At 41.7% G+C, this 25,051-nt stretch overlaps 2 protein-coding genes across 5 annotated transcripts; both read right to left on the reverse strand.

Moving 5' to 3' along the window:
* Nucleotides 1-510: 510 nt before the first annotated feature.
* Nucleotides 511-11,700, reverse strand: LOC133409696 (uncharacterized). 3 transcript variants are annotated; one of them, XM_061690084.1, is made up of 10 exons: nt 11,395-11,700; nt 10,120-10,250; nt 9,691-9,810; nt 9,583-9,610; nt 9,446-9,484; nt 6,356-6,486; nt 5,692-5,826; nt 5,558-5,585; nt 4,109-4,198; nt 511-3,154 (listed from the first exon to the last, which is right to left on the reverse strand). In XM_061690084.1, exons 1-10 carry the CDS (start codon nt 11,432-11,434, stop codon nt 3,096-3,098), a joined length of 801 nt encoding a protein of 266 aa, XP_061546068.1. In that variant the 5' UTR covers nt 11,435-11,700; the 3' UTR covers nt 511-3,095. The 3 variants fall into 3 exon arrangements, with proteins under 3 accessions (XP_061546068.1, XP_061546069.1, XP_061546067.1); XM_061690085.1 differs by lacking the exon at nt 4,109-4,198; XM_061690083.1 differs by having other exon boundaries at nt 511-4,198.
* A 1,932-nt stretch (nt 11,701-13,632) lies between these two features.
* On the reverse strand, nt 13,633-19,369 carry LOC133409939 (protein FAM161A-like). 2 transcript variants are annotated; one of them, XM_061690548.1, is made up of 3 exons: nt 18,296-19,369; nt 17,074-17,330; nt 13,633-15,436 (listed from the first exon to the last, which is right to left on the reverse strand). In XM_061690548.1, the coding sequence occupies exons 1-3, from the start codon at nt 18,356-18,358 to the stop codon at nt 14,785-14,787; spliced, it is 972 nt and encodes a 323-aa protein (XP_061546532.1). In that variant the 5' UTR covers nt 18,359-19,369; the 3' UTR covers nt 13,633-14,784. The 2 variants fall into 2 exon arrangements, with proteins under 2 accessions (XP_061546532.1, XP_061546533.1); XM_061690549.1 differs by lacking the exon at nt 18,296-19,369 and adding an exon at nt 15,973-16,144 and having other exon boundaries at nt 17,074-17,209.
* Between the last annotated feature and the right edge of the window lie 5,682 nt (nt 19,370-25,051).

Genomic DNA, 25,051 nt, shown 5'->3' on the forward strand with positions numbered 1-25,051 from the left:
AAAAAAAAAAAAGACAAGTGGCAGTTTATTGTAAAATATACTCATAAAAATATAATAGAAAAGAATGTAAAGATATTAACTAGTTTTGTGAAATATACTCAAGCCGAAAGTCTCACACATGCAATCACATTCGAGCGTCATTTGGTGCCTGTACCTTTAAATTCTCGATCTCGTCTATTGTAAACATATCTCCAGCTTCAAATTGTTTTAAACACTCGGCTGGCGTGACTGTACTTTATCATTTTGATTAATGTTGTTAACTTGTGTGGCTGTAGGGTTTTCCATTGTAGCCTATGCTTGAAGGAGAGCGTGGTAGTTTCAAGTGCACAATGTGTCATTCTTTTTGTTTTAGAGTTAAGTAAACTTCAATTGGTAGTGGCACCGTCTTGAGATTGTATTGTACGCCGCACAGATTGAAGAAACCCGCAAGTCAACTGTTTATTTAAAAAAAAGTTAAACTTCAACTTTAGACATATAAAAAAAACAAAGTTAAATACAAAATGGGTTTTAAGAAGAGTTTTAAAAATGGACAGTGACGAGACTTGTCTCATGCGCACCAGGAAGGGCCATCGTTCCATCGTTTGCGCTCTGAGCTTCATTCAGGAGCAGTCGGTCATCTTACAGCTCAGCGAGGGAAGGGAAGGCAAAGCGACACCATGATGACATTTGAAAACAAAATCTTCAAATGAGCCAGTGCGTGCCTCTAACTTGGGAGCATAAATAGTTGAGTTTTCCACACAAATACTGACTAGTGCGTCTTAACTAAGCCTTGCTGCATGAACTGATGACGCCTGCTCAGGTGGGAGGCGAAACGTCTTCTCAGACACACAGAACAGCCCACTTGCGATCGAGTCAATGCAACAATCACGATCTTTTACGAAATCTGTCCCGTGTCGTTCCCACTGCTAGTTTCCCAGTTGTGACGACATAACGAAAGCCATATGGAGAAACAAACAAACAAAAAGAGTGCACAGAATATCATCTGAGATGATGCAAAATGTACCTAAATCACAGATAAGTTCGTTGGAGGGGCCGTTATAGCCTCCAGCCCTTGGCGACAATAGCAGGTTGAACAGCTGAAGAAAGAAATCAGCCGGGGCAGTGGAGGAACAGCCGCAGAATGCCGGCTTTCGAAACCAGGGGACAAAGTCAGCAGCAAAGTGGAACGATAAGGATATATATTTCCAGAGAAGAAAATAGAAACTTTACAAGAATCAACTTGTTTTTTCATGAAAAAAAAGTTACAATTCTTGCGTAAAGTAAACCATACAGAATTCATTTGTACATTCTACAATTAAAACAACAGTTGGTCTTAAAATAATAAAATATCATTAAATATAAAATAAGCATACATTCGTCTGGCAGAATCCCCTGTCAGAAGGATTGTGATGCAATACATGAAATTGTAAAGCGTCTCGAAAAGCAATATATTGCATTATTATTTGCAGACACACGTACGTTTTCACCACTTAAGAGCGAGGGTCTCCAGTTTTATATTTACAAAGGATTTCAAATAGCCCGCAAACAACAGGAGTTGTCAAAAAGGCACATCACACGGAGGCTGGTTAATTATCATAAAATCTCAAATTTTAATCAGTGTACAACTATATGATATAACGATATAAACGCTACTGAGGGAATCCTTTCATTTATTTTCCTAATACTTTTACTGGATAAATGGTCAGCAAACTTGAATGTTACTTGAAGCACTGAGCTGGATAGTATTTTTTTTATTATTATTCTTTGCACTGTGCTGCAAATATTCTGAAGGGTATTTATTTGGTCACCGGATACATTTTATTTTTATTAATATTGTAATTAATTGTGTGGTCTACATAAAAAAAATTGAACTCGTCACCAGTCAATCGCAGGGCACATACAAACAAACAACCATTCACGCTCACATTCACACCTACGGGCAATTTGGAGTCGTCAATTAACCTACCATGCATGTTTTTGGGATGTGGGAGGAAACCGGAGTGCCCGGAGAAAAGCCACAGAGGCACGGGGAGAACATCCAAACTCCACACAGGCGAGGCCGGGGATTGAACCCGGGTCCTCAGCGCTGTGAGGCAGACGCTCTAACCAGTTTATCACCGTGCCGCCCACAGAAAACTAATTTCATGTCAAAAATATCACCATCTGTATCATTATTGGGATGTAAAAAACATTTTGCACGTCTCTAAATCAGTGTATTGCTCCTTTGCTGGTGGAAAAGGCAATTGACGACCTTATTCAAAACTAGTTTTTTTGCTTTGTTTTTCCCTTCTGGGATTTGCTATATTGCTCCTGATACCAAACAAGTCGCCCCACCCCCACCAGCTCCACCTCTTTTGTTTTCACTTGTATAGTGGTTCTCAAAGTGCTTTATCACTATCTCCTCAGTCACCTACTGATGAGGCAACATCGGGAGCATGGTCGTGGTCACAAGGGCTCAGGGTCCGAGCCACAACCTTTGGCTAAGAAGACGACCACTCTCCCCCCTGAACCGTGATGCATAGATTGAAGAAACCATGTGCCGGAAGCAGCCGCCCACAACAGAACAGCGAGCTTTCTGACACTTGGTAGCACCCTTTGGCACCAGAATGATTTGACAATCTTGAGATTTCATTGTGAACTGCACAGATTGAACATATAATATAATATCAACAACACCGTCTGTCTGGTGACCTGAGGCACCCAGCCAAGAGTGTGAGGATGGAGCCGCTTAGAGAGATAAGGCGGGGCGAGACGTTTTGGGGGAGGGGGGATAGTGGAGGGAGGCCGCGATCGCAGTTTCAGTATGTGCTCCCTTTTACGTGTTCCAGTCGAGAGGCGAACAGCAGCATTTTGAAATCTCTGGAGACTTTTGAGGGAGGAGTGGCTGACTCCAGAGTAAAGAGAAGGAATAAGAGGAATCAAGGTTAGCCGGGATAAAGTTTTAAAGTGCCGCCCTGCCGTACACCACGCGATTGGATATGCGGACGGTGTAAACCGCATTTGATCCTGTTTATACAGTATATTATACTTTATCACATTTATTAAATTATAAAAACATGTGTCCATCTTTTTATAATTTAATAAATGTGAGAGTGTGGATATTGTCCCGCTGAGCATCAGAAACAGCACAGCAGAAACAGCACCAGTACGGGGATGACGAACGCAAGTCTTCTTCCTGTGAGGAGAGCACAAGGTTCAACATTGTACAGTGAATCCCAGTTCATCACGGGCGTGCAAAGTTTATGCGTTCATGTCCGTCGTAGTAAACAAAAGCCCCTTCGTATCCGCATATAAGCACTTCAAAGTGCGACATCAAACTTGTTCAACTGTGCAAGTTTTCAATAAAAATGTGAAATACGATACTTGCGATCTGCTTCAACAAACTCATGCGAACATTGTAGAAAATAAAACGGTAAAATGTAGACTGAGAATGCAAAAACTTTGCAAGCGAACGTAAAACTTTTTCGCTTTGACAAATACTAAAAATTGTTTACAAAAACAAGTACTGTACATTAGCATCGTTGAAGACGTAAATATCCTTTGACATTTACAAAAACTTTAGCATCGTCATACAGAGGAAATTGAGTTAGGTTTTTCGTGAGACTAAAAATTGCCTCCGTTTACGAAACGTACGTTGGCTTTGTCAAAATCCCAAACGTCTTTTTTTTTTTTAAACGAGACTCAAAATTGGCTTTTTAAGTTTAAAAAAATGTGCTGTTAAATGTTAGAAGTGTCAAAGACTCAAAATAGTCTGTGTACAACAAAAAAAAAAATTCATAGGAATCAAAATTTCCTTTGTTAATAACAAAATTTTACATTATAGCTCTGGCAAAATTCAAAAATGTCTTCCAAAAACACTTAGGCTACCATTGGGTACAATGGGAAATTCAATCTATCGCTCTCGCTGCGCTCTGAGAAACTCTGTTCAGAGAGACGGGGCGCGTCCATTTTCTATGAATTTACGAAGAAGCGTGTTGGCCAAATAATTGTCTTTGTTTACAAAAACACACAGCATATTAGCTTAATTCGTCTGAGTGTTTCCAAGGTGCAGACACAGAGGAGGTCCGGGTGGAGAGCACGCGTGCAGTATGTGTCGATAGTGTGTCCAATGCTTGCAATGCACACTGACCTGTAGACTGAGAGGCTTCATACATTTCCGTGCAGTAGATTGTGGGTGGGGGGAGAAAAGATTTCAAACCCTGAGCTGTTGTTCCGCTCACTGTACCATAACGTACAACCCCAATTCCAATGAAGTTGGGATGTTGTGTTAAACAAATAAAAACAGAATAGAATGATTTGCTAATCATGGTCAACCTATATTTAATTGAATACACTACAAAGACAAGATATTTAATGTTCAAACTGATCAACTTTATTGTTTTTAGCAAATCATTAACTTAGAATTTTATGGCTGCAACATATTCCAAAAAAGCTGGGACAGGTGGCAAAAAAGACTGAGAAAGTTGAGGAATGTTCAAACAACACCTGTGTGGAATATCCCACAGGTGAACAGGTGGGTGCCATGATTGGGAATAAAAGGAGCTTCCCAGAATTGCTCAGTCATTCACAAGCAAAGATGGGGTGATGTTCACCTCTTTGTGAACAAGTGCGTGAGAAAATAGTCCAAGTTTAAGGACAATGTTCCTCAACATACAATTGCAAGGAATTTAGGGATTTCATCATCTAGGGTCCATAATATCATCAATTGACAGAACACTTTTGAGACATAAAGACTGACAAAAAAACAGTCACTGAGCAATAAAGGGTTGCTAGTTATCTGGTAATGCCGGTACATTTTTTTTTTTTTTTGACAATTGTGCAAAAAGATGCAGAGTCATCTAGCACTTAGAGCAGTTCGAATGACTAATATTGCAATAGTCCGGTGCAATGACCATTGTGCAAAGGGCGCCGAGACTTCAAGGAGTGGATGCGGTTTAAAGTGACGAGTAGTGCGATCATCTGGGACAATGTCGATTGTGTTGCAGATACTCCTCGGTCAGTGTGCAAATGCTACTCTGGCATGAGTGGCCAGTATTGGTCAACAACAGCTATGCAGATAGTGCAGCGTGGCGAAACTACTACAGTGAGTGCACGAGTAATATATAATTGGCCCCACAGAAATGTGACAACAAACTCAAGACAAAAAATTGCCAGCATGTTGTAATGGAATTGTAGGGTAGGTGTGTAAGAAGTTGATCGCAAGAGGGAAGAGGCTGTTGGAATGGAAAAGATGATTTAATACAGTGGTAAACAGGACCGTGTCGCAGCTTTTTTAGATCATGTTGCAGCCATAAAATTCTAAGTTAATGATTATTTGCTCAAAACAAAGTTTGATCAGTTTGAACATTAAATACCTTGTCTTTGTAGTGTATTCCATTAAATATAGGTTGAACATGATTTGCAAATCATTGTATTCTGTTTTTATTCATGTTTAACACAACATCCCAACTTCATTGGAATTGGGGTTGTACTATATAGATGGCCACTCCGGAGAGTTGTTTGTTTTTACAGGGAGCCATTTGATTGATTTTTTTTTGCAGAAGTGGAGGACTTGAACAAGAATGAAAATTAGGCTTACCTGGACATGTGACAACTCCTGAGAAATTCTGAGGAGAGAAAAAAAAAAAAAAAAAACAGATGTCTCTTAGCTTAGCAATTTTGTCATCAGCAAAAAGATAGACACGGTGTCACTGGTGGAGTCGTGATTCGCACCTGACTGGGGCATTCTCTGTTGCGTTGCATGTCCTCCACACAAACGGCAAGATAACGATATTTTTCGTTCCACAGCTGGATCACCTTGTCGGTTACAGACTTGTCCCTCGGCCTGTGCGTCGCCAGCACGACCTCCTAAAAAGCACCGACGCACGATCATTAGCAATCTGCTTTAGAGCACTCTCGACTTGGACTGCTATCTGACTGCATGTTAGCATAACAACAGCTACCATGTTAACATTTCACCAGTTCTCATTTAAAGTAGTACCCGGCTACAAAGTGTGATGTATTAACCATCGGCCTTAGAGTTTCTCTACTCAGGTTGCCATCTGTAAGTTGGCATTTTACAAATTCTAAATAAGAAATAGTACCCGACTACAGACTATAAAACCCTTATCGATCTTAGTACTTTTTCTACTAAGTTTGTCATCTTGCTCCTGCATATGTTGCCATTTCATTCGAATTAAAAGTAGTGCCTTACTGCAGGGCAAGATGTAAGCTCCTTATCGAGCTGCCTTAGCGCTTTCAGAATTCAAATTGCTATATGGAAGCGTTTGATCAACACTCATTTCAAATGCTATACAATCTATCTCAGGGGAATTTGCCCCCGTTAGACAGTATTAGTGCATTGAAAGAAAGAAGTGACTAGTGGGATATATCCTACCGTCCCATTGGTCCACTGATAACGAGTGCAGGGCGCTGTGTCATTCCCACTGATTTTGTAATGCCAACCTTTGGAATCATGCGTGACTTCGCAAGTGGGACGCCGCCCACTGCTCAAGTGCACAAGAAGAACTGGCAGGCAAGAGAAAGTGGCAATTAGACTTAATCCAGAGTCACACTCACACTAAACACTTGCACACTAATATAGAGGAGACCCCTGGTATTCGTGGGGGATAGGGACCAGCCGGGACCGCTAATAACAAACATCTGCAGACATGTGATACTAATGATAATTGCGTTGCTTTTTTTTTGGTTTGTTTGTTTGTTTAACCCAGACAATTCTTGAATAAGTGAGGATGAACCCCAAATAAGTGTTTTCAGCATTGTTAACCCCCCCCCCCCCCCCAAAAAAATAAGCAAAACAAAAACAAAATAGATCTATTACCTGCCTGTGTATGCGTGACTATGGCGTGTGTGTTTTTGAAGAAAATCTAATGCTATTTTTAGCTTGCCTGTCAATGAGGTTTTCCATTGAGTGTTAGCATTGAGCTGGCCATTCTTTTTCCTGTGCGTTCAGTTTTACAGTAACCTCCAACTGGTGTGTCATTAAACAGCTTCAGTGTGATTTCACACTGCACACACAACCCACCCCGCAGCAAAATTCATTTTCTCCATTTTGTATTGATGGGCAAATGATACCGAGGCTTTGGAGCTTGTGTCCCTCTTTCTCAAGCGGAGTGATTCGAAACAGTGTCACGTGAACGATGCCGTCATGGTGATGTACAACAATTAATGTGTAGGACTAGCCTGCTATGCTACATAACGTTCTGTCGCTTGCTTTCTAGCCGTATTGTAGTAAAAACGTACGTGGGCATACCTCAAGCAGTTCTTGAATGAACGCACTCTTTACTCATTTTGAGAGAGAGAGAGAGAGAGAGAGAGAGAGAGAGAGAGAGAGAGAGAGAGAGAGAGAGAGAGAGAGAGAGAGAGAGAGAGATATAGATAGATAGATAGATAGATGCTTACGGGACAGAAGAATCCAAAAACGTGCCCACGAGTTCCTTAATCACAGCTAACTGAGGTGATACGGTGAGCCAGGACGTTATTGCAATATTGCATCAATATTGCATCAGCCTGGGTTATATTGTTCCTACTGCACGTAAGCGAAGCAAAACAATGTTTTTTTTTATATAGCGCATTTCATACAGTGTGCTTTACATGATTAAAAGTATTTAAAAACAAAAAGGGGGGGGGGGGGAATCAGCTTATAAACATTTAAAACAAAGCGTGAAAAAAATCAAAATAGAATTAAAAAAGCGTACAGTGCAAGAAATACCATTTAAAAGTGGAAATGTTCGAAAAAGCAGTTTTTAACCTGGACTTAAAAACATGCACACTGTGGGCTGACGTCACTTCTGTTGGCAACTTATTGCATTTGTGTGCAGCATAATAGCGAAAATCTGTCTGATGTATCGCAAAAGTGTTTTGTTTTTTTTAGATCAATATTTTTTTACGCTGTCAGTGTTGTTAGGTAACACGTTAGTGTAAATTTGAACTCTTCCCTTATGATGTCAATATTTTAAACTACCAGAGGTGTTTAATAACACTGTCAACAATGTTCACTCTTTCAAAAGTGTTGATTGAACTCTGAACCAGAGTTTTCCATATAATCTCCGGGCGAGTGTTGATTTCAAATCTGTGTTTCGAAATTTGATGTGCAGAAGCTCGACGTTCAAGACAAGCCATCCCAATCAAGCGGAAGTCAAATCAAACGGCGTGCAGCGAGACGAACGCTCCGTTTTGGTTCCCCTGCCTGCTTTTTCCAACGTCACGACGCGATTCCGCATGGACAAAAACAGGTATGACGCATTTAAAACACTTTTGCTGAAAAGGCAAAAAAAAATGTTTCAAGTTCTGTTGTACGTTTGAACTGCCACTGCGTGGCCAGGATGAAGGTGAAGGCTCCGAAAATCCCGGTGGTTTTGGAGAATTGGTGGATGCTGCGGCATCGCTGGATTCAGTTCTGCACGAGCACCTGCAGACTGCCACTGTGTTTAAGCCTTAAACATCAACATCGAAAGCTGTAATGCAGGTGCGTCAAACTAATTTTTGTCGCGGGCCACATTGTCGTCACGCTTTCCCTCAGAGGGCCGCTGACTGTGAAACCATATAAATGCGTAGTCACCTCATTATCACATGCAAATTGATGGATACCTAGTTTTAAAATAAGAAGGATAGTAGTTCTTTGGAGTAGCGAGTCCTGTGGCTGAGGCAAAAAGCTCTCGTCTCTCTCTCGCGCCAGCCGCATACGTCACCCGAAACGGAAGTCATCGCTCACACGAGATTTTGCAAACAAAACAACAACAAAACATTCCAACAATTTGCAACACAGAATAATGACCATAAAGGTAGAAACTTGCATAGAAATATATACAAATATAAATAAATATATATATTTCATTAGTAAATTCGCATAGATATACATTTACATATGTTGTCATAGCAACCTAGAGCGTCAGCGACACTTGACCTTTTTTCATTTATTCAGAACATACTGTACTGTAAGGGGTTGACATGCAATCAGTGGCAAAAAGGCACATCGTATTACAAAAACACATTATAAAGAACACACAGATCCAAAGTTTGAATGGCTTTCGTGTGTCTAATGGTCCCAAAACATTGTTCGACTTCATTTCACTATCATATTTTTTAATTGCAGAAATATATCATCAGGGGGGGGCAGAACCCGCAACAAAGGCCCAGAACCATGACGACGACGGGGATGACTATCACGAGTATTCTTCTGTCGTCGTCTTCTGTCAGGAGAGCACACGGGTTCAACATTGATTTTCTTCATATTAGCATAGCATAGCATTGTACACTGAACCCCAGTTCATTGCGGGGGATACACACCTTTTATGAACAAAAACACACAGATTCGCCCATTTTTCATGACACTCAAAATGGGCTTTGTTTACAAAAACATCTGCGTTATGTTTTTCGTAAGACTCAAAATTGTCTTCGTTTCCAAAAACAATTGAGCTTAATTTGTGCGTGTGGAGGGAACGGTGTGCTTGCAGTGCTAACTTACTTGTAGACAGGACAATTTCAGAATCTGCAGTGCAGTTTACTGCGAAGGAAGAAAAAAAGAACAGACGTCAGACCCTGAGCCTGTCCCACGATTTTACGGAAGTGGAGGAATTGAACAAGAATCAAAACGAGGCTCACCATGGCATTTGACAACTAGTGGAACCTCCTGAGCAGAAAGAAGAACACGATGTATGTCTCTTAGAATTTTGGTCACTGGGCAAAAACGAGTGAGTCAACGTTTCTCACATGTCTGGGGCAATCTCTGTTGCGGTGGATGTCCTTCACACAAACGGCGAGATGAAGGTTTCTGTCGTCGCACAGCCAGATCGCCTTGTCGCTTTGCTTGTGATTGACCAGCACGTGACCCTAAAAAGCACCGACGCATGATCATTTTTTTCTACTTGGATTGCTTTCTGGCTGTACGGCATGTTGGCATTCTCGAAGTTCTTACTTCGAACCTTTAGCCATCTACTTTTCTACTCAGGTTGCCATCTTGCTACAGTACAGTATGTTACCAATCCATCCATTTTCAGAATGAAGAAGAACAATCACACACCTACAGGCAATTTAGAGTCTTCAATTAACCTAGCGTGCTTGTTTTCGGGATGTGGGAGAAAGCCCACGCCGGCACGCGCAGTTGAAAGAAAGAGAAGTGGCTAGTGACCCATATCCTACCGTCCCGTTGGTCCAGTCGTAACGATCGCAAGGTGGCCGGACTTCGCCGACGATTTTGTAATACCACCCTCGAGAGGTCCGCCTGACCTCGCAGGTGGGAGCAGTCAGGCCGCTGTGCAAGTGCACAAGAACTGGCAAGGCGAGAGAATGCGGCAATTAGACTTGCAAGGCCGCGCACGCACTCACACCACGCGCTCGCACGGATTTTAATATTCTCACTGGAACGTTTAACCACGGAAGAACAGAGTCGACAACGTTGTTCTTGAGACACGAAAGCCTGGAATGATGCCGCCTACTGCATTATCTTGAAAAGTGTTCTTTCCACGTATTCACATTTTACAGCTTCATGCGCGCCCTTACCTAATTAAAACAGATTGAATAATAATAATAATAATAATAATTGCTAGTTTCAAAAGCTTCTCATGACACTCAAATGCATTCACAATAAAGGATTTATTAGCCACTGATGTTACCAGAGGCAGATTTGTATGTACAGCAGTAGAATAAAGGTAATTTTTCATTTATGGTACCTTTTTGTATTGTAAAAAAAAAAAAAAATTACATTTTTTAAAAAAAAAAAAAAGGGAAAAAAAGGAACAGGGCTGTCTCAAAGTGACACAATATTATTGTGTACCTTTGTTCAGATTTGATCGCTTTCAGCGCGCACGCAGAAAACGCGGAAGAAGGAAAGAGCGCCGAGAAGGACTTCGTGAGCGTAGTGACTGGCTCCAATTTATGTCACGTGGTTTTCCTCAAACGTGAGGAAGATGGAGCCGCCGATGGACAAGTACGAACAAATCCACCAACGTCTAGTCAGGCACGCTGAGCTCAGTCATTGCGTTGTTGGTCCATCCATCCATCCATCCATTTTCAACACCGCTTATCCTGGTTAGGGTCGCGGGACGCTGGAGCCTATCCCAGCTGACTTCGGGCGAAAGGCAGACTACACCCTGAACTGGTCGCCAGTCAGTCGCAGGGCACATATAGACACGGACAACCATTCGCACTCACATTCACAACGTCACTGAGTGGGAACTGAACCCACGCTGCCTGCACCAAAGTCAGACGAGTGTACCACTACACCGCGTTGTTGGTCGCCCGTTTTATTATTATTATTATTATTAAATGATATCATTTTAATTTGATTATGACGGCAATATATTGTACGCTGAGCCTCGATACTTAATAGACGTAAGCGGTGGGGAAGTATTCTGTCGGTGCCTTTTAATGGCTGTGAAACGAGTTCATACAGAAACAATATAAAGAGTTACTCACGGAGAACAAGAATGTTGATCATCGCCATGAGCGCCATCATCGGTAACAGCCTGTTGAGTTTGGGACGACTACACTAACGGGAGGACACTGCGGTCAAGCCATCCTCCACTCGTAAAGTAGCAGTCAAGCAAGCCACTCCTAATTTTGTTCAAACCAGCCGCCCCTAATTTTATTCATACTAGGCATTACGGTAATAGGTCCCCAACTCGCGGCGAAACTCAGTCGGTAGAAAGGTTCGAATCCCTGCTACGACTTTCTGCATGTCGAAGTTTCCTTGGGCAAGACACTGAACCCTAATTTGCTCCCAGTGGGCATGACAGCGCCTTGCATGGCAGCAGTCGCCCATTGGTTTATGAATGTGTGTGTGAATATGAGTCTTTGTAAAGCGCTTTGGCCACTGTGATGATGTAGATAAAGCGTTATATAAGTGCAGTCCATTGGCATTTATTTTTCCTCAGATATCAAATAAAGTATTTTTTTAAATGTATGTCTGTATGTAATGTATCACAAGATTCAAATTAACTTTGCTCGTTGCATGCCTTAACCGAAGAGCACTTACGTCCGTATTATTGGGAAGCTTTTATTTTGAAGGTGGCTTTCGCCGCGAGTTGGCGACCCTTTACCGTAATGCCTAGTATAAACAAAATTAGGAGCGGCTGGTTTGACTGCTACTTTCCGAGTGGAGGATGGTTTGACCGCAGTGGGAGGACGCAGGGAATGAAGCTTCAAGTGTTTGGGATTGGTTAATCCCACTCCAGCTAGCGGGTGAGTTGTCGCGCTGACAACGGATTTAAACAGCGTGCTGCGTTCGTCCCTGAATGATAGTGAGTACACTAATTTCGTGTTACTTTGTCGACGGCCCGTTTCTGTGGCTATTTTTGGGCTCTTCCGCCGATCTGTTCTACGGCCACCAGCGCCATGTTTTTTTCTAGTATCCGCTGCTCACGTAAAAAATTGCCTTCGTTGTCTTCTTTGTGATTTATGTTGGTTGTTTCGTTCTGTAAGAAGTCTATAGAGAAGAGTGTGCGAACCCACGCATGCAGTTTTGAACGTGTATCTGCAGTTCTCCTCCAAGCCGGGGTGTCGCTACGGCTGGTATTGGCTAGGACGCCACAGGGTGGCGTTTCCTTTGCATTTGGGCCATTTCCGGTAGCCGTTTTTACTTTCCGTAACAAGGAAGAGAGCAACAACAATGGGGACCGTGGAACACTGTCTGCTAGAACAAATGCACCTAGATGACCACGTGATACGTTTAATTATGCTGCAAAATCGGCGGCGGCGTAGATGGTATGTAGAACCAAGGGGCAGGCTGAGTAGGTCATCACAGCATGTGACTAAAACGGACCTATCACGAGAGATGATTGGTCACTGTTTTCTCTATGGATCTCTGTTTTAGCTCTCAAGTAATGAACCGTTGGTCGCACCAATGGCTTAAGTATGACGATACCACATGAAGCTTCATCTCGCCATCACTCATAGCAAGGCTCCTCCTTTTCCTGAAAACTGGTGTCACTTGTGTTCACATTTTTTCCTATTTTGGCTATTTAGACCTCCATAGAGTGACTCTCTAACATGGACTCAGTATAAAAGTGTCAATTTCATTTAACAAAAAAACACCTTGGTTTTGTCATACAAGTGTCCAGAAAAACGTTATACCCAATCATGACACTCACCTGTTTACAATTAACATGGTCACCTGTGGAATGTTCCAAAGTTGTTGTTTTTTGGCATTCCTGAACTTTTTCAGTCTTGTGTTGCAGGAATCAAATTAAAAATGAGAGTATATTTGTAAAACAAAACAAACAAAAAAACTTAACATTAATCAGTTTGAACATTTAAATATCATGTCTTTGAAGTGTATTCAACTGAACGTAGATTGAAAATGATATTCAAATCATTGTTTTCTGTTTTTATTTAGGTTTTGACACAACGTCCTACCTTAAGCATTTTTAGTTCTGTGTTCACTGTTATTCGAGCTTTCCAGTTCATGTGATTTATGCATGGGTGGTAACTTCACAATGGCTGGAGCAGCAAACCTGACGATGCAGTTGGTGGAAGATTGTGTGCGTGTACATGTACAGGATTATACATTTGTTCGGCTGTTTGTTTTAAATGACACACAAGTACACACGTTCTTAGCTTGTTATTACCTTGCTCTCGACGGTTTCCGGAAAATGAGGCCGCCAAATGGCCTGTTTAATTCTCTATACAATGATACCCTCTTTTTTGAAATATACAGGCGGTTTAAATTTTTTAGTAACATACCTAAAACTAGTAAAACAAAGCGTCCCAAACTTTAACAGAGAAAAAGCACATCGAACTTTTTGGCCAACGTGCTCTCCAAAGCCGACGTGAAAACAAACGCAAAACATTCACGGAAGCTAACTTCCTAAGAGTAGAAAAAGAGAAAAGAGGTTGAATATTGCAGTTCAAGCTTATTGCTTCGTGCTCGACGTACAGTTGGCAAAGAAAATAAAAAATAGAAATAACTCACCAAACCCACGCACTTTTGTTTATGGTACGGCCGAGGCACGACTTCCGGCAAAAGAAATTGTAACCGTAAGTACTTCCGGGTTTCGCTGTCGCCATTGAAAAGCCACCTGTCAGTCAAAACAACTAAAATGAAGTTTCAGCGAACAAATAACTTTATTATTTTAAAATACGACTTTATTCTCGTAAGATTAATGCTTTTTTTCTCGAAATGTTTTTATTTTGTTGTCTGAAAAGAGTACTTAACTCCCCAAGAAATTCCCATAATTTATTTTAAATAACTTTTTTTCTGTTCTTTTTATTCCTTTTTATCTTGAAAAAAAATCCATTTTTATTCTCAAAAGATGACAGAAAAATGTTTTCCCAAAACCTTTTTCCTCCTAAGATTTTACTACTCTATTCTTGGGAAAACTGACTATGATGATCATCTTGCTTGTTTTTACTTAAAAAATACAACTTTATTATAGTGAGATTTTTTTTCTTTCTTCAGACTTTTCTCAGAAAATTGCTACTTTGTTCTGTGAAAAAAAAGTGACTTCTCAAAAAATACGATTATTGTGATACTTTTTTTTTTTTGCTCTAAAAGTATCACTATTCTTGTAAAATGAAAATAGAACAATTCTTGTGGGATTACATCTTTTTTTCTCACATACAATACATCTTTGCTCTAGTTTTTTTTTTTTTTTTTTTTTTTAAAGATACAACTTTATTCTCGGGTTAGTTCATTCCTTGACTCCGGATTTGACTTTTTATTTAGGAGCGACTGGTGGCCAAAACTTTTTCCATGCAGATGGACGCAGGGGCGCGACTTTGATATTCTTCATTCTTTATTAAACCCGCTAAAACGAATTCAATGTACAGTCCAGTTGGTTAGCACACGCCAAGCCCGAGACAAGCCTGTTAGTTCCCGTTGCGCATCAGGCCCACGTGGGCCCACTCGCCCGGTTTGACCAGCTCGACGGAAACCTCCGGCTGCTTCTTCTCCGCCTTGGGCGACGGAGCTCTCTGAGGCCTGTCGGCATCTGAGTTTCGGCGGGGGCCTGGGGCCCCGCTCGGGGCGGGCGACGACCGCTGAGTCTGAGCGTCGGAGGCCGACCTCGAGACGGGCACGCGCCGAGCTGCGAAGGCCCTCCGCCCACCTTGTGGTCCTCCGGCGCCGGCCGGGTCCGCCGCCATCTTGGCCTCGCTCTTCTTCCTCTCTCTCTCCAGGAAGTGGAAGGGCCGCCGGCGGCCGATGATGTCGTAGAGAGGCAGGCGGACGTGAGCCGGCGCCGGCGAGGCCCGGAACTTTTTCTGGCACTCCCTGAGCTCGTCCAGCTCGCGTCGGAGCAGCGCGTTCTCAAGCTCCAACTCAGAGCGGGTGCGCACCTTCCGCACCTCTCGCAGCATCATCTGGAAAGGTCTGGGGACCGTGACTTTAGAGTTGCCCGGCCGCCCGTTAGAGCCCCTTTGACGCAGGAGACCGCTCTGGGGGTTGGGACCCGACGAGCTGGACCGGACCCCGAGGTGCTGCCGGATCATCATCATGTCCTCTGGGCTGAGCGAACTCTCTCTGGTGGGGGAAGACGACGACATTAGTTATAATCGCAATTTTGAAATACCGGCCCTTGATAAAATATGCCTATTCTTGTCAAAATTTCTTTCAGAAGCTTCTCGTTTACTATTTTTCCTGAAAAATAAAACTTATGACTGGTAATAACCTTTTTCTTTCTTTTTTCTCTCTCAAAATTAGGACCTTGGTGTCGTAAGATTGCTACTTATTTCCTAGAATTACGAAATGTTTCTTTGGGGGGAAAAAAAAGACTATTCTCAGAAATAAAATCAAGTTTATGCTTGAAAAAAAAAAATATGCCATTTTATTCACCCAAGATTACTGCCTTTGTTTCGCCGAAAAATATATTTTTTTTTTTCTTCTCTCTAAAGATTACCACTTATTTTTCTCTAGAAAATCCGACTTTATTCATGTCAACTGACTACTTATTCCCTCTTTTTTCTTGAAAAACGTAACTTTATTCTCATAAGATGGCTACTTTTTCTTCTTGAAAAACTTTACAAAAGGGGTACAATTTATTCAGTTGTTTGACCAACCCGTCGAAGGTTTGCCCCGGCGTCGAAGTCACCCTGGGAGCATCCGGCGTCGTTTCTCTTCTGCCGTCTTCCGCAGACAGCTCGGATTGGTCGGAGCCGCTCGACGTCTCGTGGAAATCCAGCTCCTCCTGGGAACTGATTCTCTGAAGCTTCCTGCACTGCGGACGAAGGCCTGCGAGGGGACATTTGAGGCCTTTTAATGGTTCTTTTTGGCCATTTCCATGACTCCCTCAAAGACGGACCCGACCTAGAGATTTTGTTCAATTGACATTGATTAGAAAAATTGAGCCCCCAAAGCCGGCAACATGAAATTTGCTAGGCGTGTCTATCATGAGTAGACTCACAAAAAAGTCTCAAGAAGCCATGCCTGAAATGATGTCAGAAGTCTGCATTGTTGGTCTAAAACTGCATTTTTAGGGTAATTTTGGACATGTTGAGGGGTCCTTTTAAAGAAAAACTTCTCCTGTTGTAGTAACAAGCAAATTCAGCTCCTGAATCCAGTTTTCTTTCTGTTTGTCATGAGTAGGCCCACATAAAAGTCTCAAGAAGCCCTGCCTGAAAACACATAGGAAGCCTGCCATTTTGGTTCGAAATGGCCACTTTAGGGAAATTATGGCCATTTTCAGGGAGGGCTCATTTTTATTAAATTTTGAAATGAAAAAATGTGATTTCATTTTTAGACGCACCACTACTCTCTCGAGTACTCACTACTCAGTCAGGTACAATAATATTGGTTGTTGTTTTTTTTGCAGAGGATCAAAAATATCTTCCTGTAAGTACTGTGATTTTGTCTGTCTACATGTCACTGTTTCCGTTCAAATATCTGTTGCTTAAAGGGTTATAACGCTGCAACGTCGATCCTAGTTTTGTTAGCCCGTCTCTGGCGTTCCCCATTATTGTGTTAGCATTAAGCTAGCGTGCTTTTGGCGATTCGTATCTAAAAAAAAAAAAACTGACAAAAACTAACTAACAAAAAGCGTGTCGCTCCTAAATTGAGGCAGCAAAGCATTTTGAAACAATATGACTTCATTCTAAGAGAGAAAAAAAACAACTTTTTTTTTTTGGGGTAAATAGTCCCGAAAAGCATGTTGGATTCCTAACCTGATGGAGCTTTTGTCGCCGTCCCTCCGCAGACGTCCGTCCTCATCTTCCTCCCAGGGACTGATGTACATCCTCTCCAGCTGCGCCATGTTCTCCAGGTGACTTTTTTTCAGCTCCTCCAGGCCGTGGTCGTACTCGGGCCTGGAGACATCGACGTTCTGCCGTCTTTGCAGGCCGTAGATGTGCACGGAGAGTGAGCTGCGGACACGTTTGTCGTTCCTGCCGCTGCTGCACTTTGCGGCCAGGTCACCGTCCTTCTGACAGGTGCACAAACGGAGGCTCTTTCTTTTATTCTACCAAATGTAGGTTATTTTCTAAATAAAACAGTTTTTTTTCTTGTAAAAATATGACATCCTCAACAGTTGGCCTTTTTCACATAAATGTTTATTTTTCTCAAAATATTTTTTTCCTCATGAAAATAGGACCACAAACGATGAACCCCCCCCCCCCCCCAAAAAAAACATTTGGAATCACCCCCTATAGTGTACCAGTTATGTTTTTTTAAAGACCGCAAACAGTAGTATGTTTCAGAATTAATTTAATGAGAAAACTGATTATTTTAAAAATCATCTATTTTTTTGAAAACTGTTTTTCTTTTTGAAAAAAGTACTTTTTCATCAGTAAAATTACATTTCTTGTACAATATTGTTTTATCGTACAAAAATGTTTTTTTTTCACTCATGCAAATGTTTTTTTTGTCTTGCCAAAAAATATCTTTCCTCAGAAATGTTCTCAAAATCGATTTTTTTTTCTTAAAAAAAAAGACTTTTCTCAAAATATCATTCATTCTTTTAAAAAAACAACTAAAAACATTTGTAAACAACCCAATAAACTGACAAAAGTTGTTTAAAAAAAACAGGAAACAGTAATATTTTTAATAATTTAAAACAAGAAATGTGATTCTTTAAAAAGTAAAACTAGATTTTTGGGGGGGTGATTTAAAAATGTCCGATTTTTTTGTAGAAAAATATTTGGGTTCTTTTTTTTTTTTTTTTTTTTTTAAACGTATTTATTAAAATAATAATAATTTTAAAAAAAAACAGCCCAAAAAATGTACACATTTTTCAAAAGCCAAAGTATTTTTTTTTACAAGAAAACTAGCATTTTTCATATTTTTCTAACGAGAACATGTATTTTTAGGAAAGTAAAGTCATATTTATTTCCTTGCAAACAAAATTATATGACTATTCTCAATGCCTTTGTGTTTCCTTTCCATCCTCACCCGCTGGTAGATTTCCACGAGTCGGTCGCCATCCAGAGAGTCTGAGCGCCACCGCAACGCCATCGTGATGCTTCCTCCACGCCCAAAGTGCCACTTCTGCGGCCACGGCGCCCGTCCGATCCTGATCTGATGCTGGCTAAAGCGTAACGGTCGATTTAGATTGGTTAAAGTTTAATGCCTCTTGACTGGAGGGCCCGACAGACAGATGCTCCCAATGGGATTGACCAGATTAACGTGTTGACCCACCATATTGTCCACCTGTTGCTCAGATGGACATCTACAATCAACCAACATTGACCTACTTTTTTTTTTTACTGTGCTTTTAAAGGAAATTTGGCTGAGCGATGACTCGTAATCATGAAAAATAACAATTTGAAGACAAGCAGTAGCAACACATGAAGACAAAGCATGCAACAATACTCTCAGGTATATATTCTTTATCCTCTGTGAAAAGCAAATTATTATTGTTGCTTCTTAGTTGAGATGGTCTTCTGTTTCATCATCAAATCTGTCTGTGCAGTATGTAGTATACTGCCCCCTGGAGGCCAAGGCATGCACATCAAAAGAAGCAGCACAAAGCCCGTTGAATGTTTTTATAAAGCACAGTATTGTAGTGCTATTTCACTTAAAAATCAAATTACAAAGATTTTTGCCGGTATTTTTGGAGGCGATGGAACGGTTCAATGGGGAAAGGTGATTTGCAATACAAAGCGTTTTGAGTTACAAGTGGTCACAGAATCAATTCAGCTCAAAGGTCAAGGCACTATTGCATTCTCAAATTATCTGATTTTATTCTTCCTTTTTTGGGGGGGGGAGTGTTTTGTTGACAAAAATCTGGCCTTTTTTTCTTGACATTGTCTTGTAATGTTACACTATTTTTCTTGAAATTCTAGTTTTCAAAAAATCTTGAAAATATGACTGTATAATATTGTTTTTTTTTTAAACTAGGAAAATAAAACTATTTTTGATAAAACTGATTATTTAAAAAATAAGTCATGTTCATCAGTATTTTTTTGAAAAATGTTTTTTTCTTTTTGAAAGAAGTACTATTTCATCAGTAAAATAAAATGTTTCTTCAAATATATCTTGTACAATATTTTTTAATCTTACAAAAATTTATTTTCCTTCAAAAATATGACTGTATAATATTGTTTTTGTTTTTTTTTAAACTAGGAAAATAAAACATTTTTTTGGGGGGGGGGAAAGTAACTTTAATTGTTGTTCTATTGTCTTTTTCTCTTAAAAAAAAAAAAAAAAAAACCCACAAACTAAATATCTTTAGTGCCAAGACTTGACTCAGGGTTGACCCTTTCACGTCAAGCACCTGACGTTTTCCATGTCTCCCGTCTCCCTCCATTGTCGTCACCCCCAAACACGGGATTCCAAGTTCACACGACATTATTGCACTGCAGGGATTGAGTCGTGCAGCCAATAGTGAAAATCCGCGAGCAACTGAAGCCCCCCTACGCGCCTGTGTTTGTGTGCATAACTGCATGTGAACGCACAGTATGTGTGTCTCTCTGTCTCAATGCGTTGTATGTTTGTGTGCATCATTGTGTGTGTTTGTCTAAGCGTATTATAGTCATGTAAGGACCTTATAAAGCACAAATTATGAAACCACAGTGTTGTGTTGCACACAACGTTGGAGAAGAAACAAAAGCAGGATGTGCGTCAATCTTTTTACCCTCCAAAATTGCATTTCCATATTTGTCCACTTGGTGGTGGTGTTGTTCTGTTCTTGTCAAAACTGTATATAAAGCCCTATATATATATAATATATATATATTATATATATATATATTACTATATTTTTGTAACGTGCAATGTAAGTTTCTGTTTTTGACCTTTTCCCCTCAGCAGTGTGTGTGTGCCTTGTTGTGCTGAAAGCAACTATATCCATCCCACCAGCTGTTGACTAATAATCTGATTCTGACTAACTGAGAAAAAAATTTTTTTTGTAAAAGGAAGTGCAAGAATGAAATGACTGTCATGAGGGCCGAATTGTGACTGTAGAGTAGTTGCTGTGCATGACTTATCTGCATTTGTGAGCTGGCTCCCCATAGTTTGCTGTGTGTGCTTTATCTATCGGTGGCGGCCGCCGCGCTTGCTCCGCAACCGCGTCTGCCGCAACTCCCGTCGACGGCGGCGGGATTGCAGCAGTGAGAGTGGAAGTCCAGTTTGGAAAATAATTATTTTTTAAAACGAAAAGTGCTAGACTGAGGCACAAAAGTTGCTAGCTGCTAACTAGCGGCCTTCGCCTATTAGCTTGACGGGCATGTGCCAAGGAAAACTCAAGCGAAGGCAGTGACACACCGATCCAGCAGATGGAGCTGTGGTTAAACAAAAAGCTAGCTGTGTGTGGTCCCGAGTTAGTTAGTTAGGTTGCAGGTATTTACAAAACCTAAATAACGTCGCTGTCCAATTAAAGGCATATATGTGTGACTTTTCAGTATTTTTGTTTTTATTCGAAAAACAAGATTAAACCGTCAGATTTTTGTGAGGTTAAAACAACGACAACAAAACCCAAAATGTTGACAACTTGTTAAATTTTGGTGCTGTATTAATTTTCGGCGTTCCAGTCCGCTTGCATTGGGGGGCCGAGCGGGGCAGTGACCCACCAGACGGAGGGTCCCCGTTATTGTATCGACGTTTTGGAATTAGCGCAATTAGCTGGAATTCGTGCCTGGCTCACGATTGAGTTTTCCAGTGCGAGTGGCGTGAGTCATCGACACGCTCTCTGTCTGAACATATCTGCTTCTGTCAACGCGAGGTAGGCTGCGTGCAAGTGTCGGGGAGCAAAACCACGTGCGCACACACATGCTCCGTTGCAAAACCTGTGGCGTCTTGCTGTGGCTCAAGTGGGAAAAAGACACACTCAGCACTTATTTGAGTGAGCAGTTGAGAGAGGCGACACTCCTTCAAGGCTTGCTGCTGGTGTTCGCTACCTACTTATCAATTTAACTCCTACCGACAAAGTTACTTACCTATCTCCTACTACCTAACAACAAACTACCCACCTCACTGTCCAAATACTTCTGGACCTCATTCTGGTCAAATCTTGTCATTCTTGCCTACCGATAAAGCACTGAAATAACACGACACGGATATTGTAATGATTGACACACGTGGGAATGAACAACCAGCTCACTGGCTGGCTTGGTTTCTTTCAAGGTCGCCGCGAGGAAGGCAATCACGTAGGGTCACCGCAGTTGAAGCTAACGGCTAATCATTAGCCACAAGTGGAATTGACACTAACGGCTAATTGTTAGCCACAACTGGAGCCACTGCTGAAAGGAATTCAGCCACAATCAAAGCAACTGGACACCACTGTCAATACGTTCTTTTAACGAACCACCTGTAATGTCTGAGTTCCCTAAGAGAAGCTATCGATTTGAGTCATCTGCTCAGTGCTATTTTGTATCTTTTGTAATCCTAGTCCTGTGGTCAGATCGCCTTCTGAGAGCGCGTGGATTGTTGCCGTAGACGCGAGGAGTCACAGGACCCGGGGACATCGCTGCCAGGGTCCTGGCGACATGGTGACAAACGCCTCCATTGTTGCCCCCGCAAGGAGGAAACTCCACGTGCAAATCGCACGAACAATTTTCGCATCCAAGCTGGATGTGATGCAGATGGACCAGAAACAGCTGCTATTTTTGGACTACATTACAAACAGTTCAAGCATGTTTTGCTTGCTTTTGTCTTGATTAACTACAAAGCAAACTACCGACTGCCCTCAGCGTCCAAGAACCTTTGGGTCTGACTCTCATCAGACCTGGACTACTGAATCTACCAACCAACCACCGATCAAACTAGCGGACAGAGTTTCTTTCCAAAGGTTTTTTGTCAATGGGGGGTGACAGGAACCCCTGCCGGACAGCCAAGGGCCTCCAAAATGCTCAGGCCCCTGGGTCAGTTGTCCCCTTTCCCCGCCCTGTTTGACGCTCCAGTATCTACCTACTACTTAACCAAAGACACGAAACCTTGGTGTGCCGATAGATTCCAATCTGAAATTCAGATGGCATATCAAATCAATCACCAAAACAGCCTTCTACCAGCTGAAGAACTAATCCAGAGTGAAGGGTTGCATGTTCCAGGGGTTGCATGTTGCATGTTCCAGGCAGACCAGGAGAAGCTCATCCATGCTTTTATCTGCAGGGGACTTGATTATTGTAATGGTCTTCTGACTGGACTCTCCCAAAAGAGCATTAAACAGCTGCAGCTCATTCAGAATGCTAGAACTCAGGTTCTGACCGAAAACAAAGAGATCAAAGCATATTACTCCAATTCGGAAGTCTCTACACTGGCGTCAGCGATAGAATAGACTTTAAAGTTCTTCCACTGGTCTATAAATGTCTAAATGGTTTCGGTCCTGAATACATATTGAATGGATACTTTGTTGGTCACAGTTGTCACTTGACTACGTTCCCAAGGTTCTCTTGTGACCGCAAAATCCTTAATGCTTAAACAATTTTTACACTTTGTCACGCTTGGTCGCATCGGAACTTTACCATGACCGTGACCTGCATGAATGTCTTTCACAATCTTCTTGCCCTCAACTTCCTCCGATATATAAAATCTCTCTATCATTGTTATATTCCGAGATACATGGCTAAAAATGAAAAAAATAAATAAATAGCAAACATCCAAATTTTAACTTATTCTGTTGCTGTCGTATTACATTCCACTTCATTTTACCGCAGTGGCCCGTTTTGTTGCTGCCCTTAGTGTCCTCCCGCATAAAATTGTCGCGTCATTGCAACATTTGAGAATGCACGGCGAGAAAGAACAAAAATTAACACGTGCTAACATCAGCTTACTCTGTTGCTGTGGTGTTAAACTCCACTCTCTGTTTTACCATAGAGCCCTGTTTTCCCGCTGCCCATATTCTCCTTTTGAATATGTATTTTTTTTGTGTCATTGTAATATTTCAGAATGCACAGCTAGAAATTACAAAAATAAATACATACTAATTTTAGCTTACCCTGTAAAAAGTAAGAAAAGTCACAACTTTTCTACAGCAGGCCATTTTCTTGCTCCCCATATTTTCCTCTCAAATATAATATCTGAAATATAAAATAATACAAATATAAAATCACTGTGTCATTGTAACATTTGAGGATGTATGGCGAGAAGTGACAAAAATAAACACATGCTAATGTTAGCTTACGCTGCTGCTGCGGTACTAGAATCCATAGTCTCCATTTTATGGTAGTGGCCCATTTTCTTGTTGTCCTTAGTCTCCTCCCGAATAAAATAGAAGCTTTATTTCCTCTTGAATATCAAATCATTGTGTCACGGTATAATTTGGGGATACATGTCCAGAAATAAGAAAAATAAGCAAACATGCTACTTTACCATGCTGATTAGTTATTAGACTCCACAGTCTCCATTTTACTGCAGTTGGCTGTTTTCTTGCAGCCCTGTGCCTCGAATATAAAATTGTTATGTCTTTGTAACATTCCAGGATACAGGCCTAGGAATGACCAAAATTAACATGCGCAGTATTATGACCCACAGTCTCCACATGCAACTGCCCTTAATCTCCTCTCAGAAACGGGTCGACCGGAGCCTGCTTGGAAACGTGAATGCTCCAATTTTCCTGCAGTTTCTTGTGGTTGATTTCTGTGCTGTGGAATGTTCTGGCTTAGGAGGCGAAAAGGCTTTCAGACAATGAAATATGGACGCGTGCCTCTTGAATACTAACAAACTTGATTCAATCAGTTGGCGGTTAATATTACTAATGGAGGCCAGGGGAAGATATAAAGACAAGACCAGCAGCGTTTTTCATCTTTTGTGGATGTATAAGTGCCCAGCAAAACTACCCGCCAACACCACCTAATGTAGCTGTCCCTCAGCTCAATTTACAGGTGAGACGTTTTCAGACGGGCGTTTGAATTTTTCTGCAGCTTGGTACCATCAGACACCTTCCTAGCAAACTAGCTACATACCTAACTAGCACGTACCGTATTTTCAAGCTGAGAACAATAGCACACTAGCCAACGACTTGAATACCTTCTACTGCAGATTTGAAAAGGACAGTTTCACATCCCACACACACCCGGCCGCACCCCCGACCACCATCACACCTCTGACTTCTGCGTTAACTTTCCGTGAACAGGATGTGAGACGTATATTCAAACAATAAAAGATTAACAAAGCGGCAGGCCCGGACCATGTGTCCCCATCCTGCCTCAAAAAGGCCCAGCAGAGGACGTACTTCCTGCGGCTTCTGAGAAAGCACGGCCTGCCACCGGAGCTGCTGAGACAGTTCTACACAGCGGTCATCGAATCAGTTCTGTGTTCTTCCATCACAGCCTGGTTTGGTGCTGCTACAAAAAAGGACAAACTCCGACCGCGACGGACAATCAAAACTGCTGAAAGGATTGTCGGTACCCCCCTACCCACCATTGAGGACTTGCACGCTGCCAGAACTAAGACAAGAGCGTGCAAAATCCTCTCGGACCCTCCGCACCCCGGTCACCGGCTCTTCCGGCTCCTTCCCTCAGGTAGGCGCTACCGATCAATGCAAACTAGGACTAGCAGACATTCCAACAGCTTCTTCCCTCTTGCGATCAACTTCTTAAACACCTAACCTACAATTCCATTACAACATGCTGGCAATTTTTTGTCTTGAGTTCGTTGTCACATTTCTGTGGGGCCAATTATACATTACTCGTGCACTCGCTGTAGTTGTCTCGCCATGCTGCACTATTTGCATATACCGGCCACTCATGCCAGAGTAGCATCTGCTCCATT

Source organism: Phycodurus eques, chromosome 11, assembly GCF_024500275.1.
Source record: "Phycodurus eques isolate BA_2022a chromosome 11, UOR_Pequ_1.1, whole genome shotgun sequence".
Classification (NCBI taxonomy): domain Eukaryota; kingdom Metazoa; phylum Chordata; class Actinopteri; order Syngnathiformes; family Syngnathidae; genus Phycodurus; species Phycodurus eques.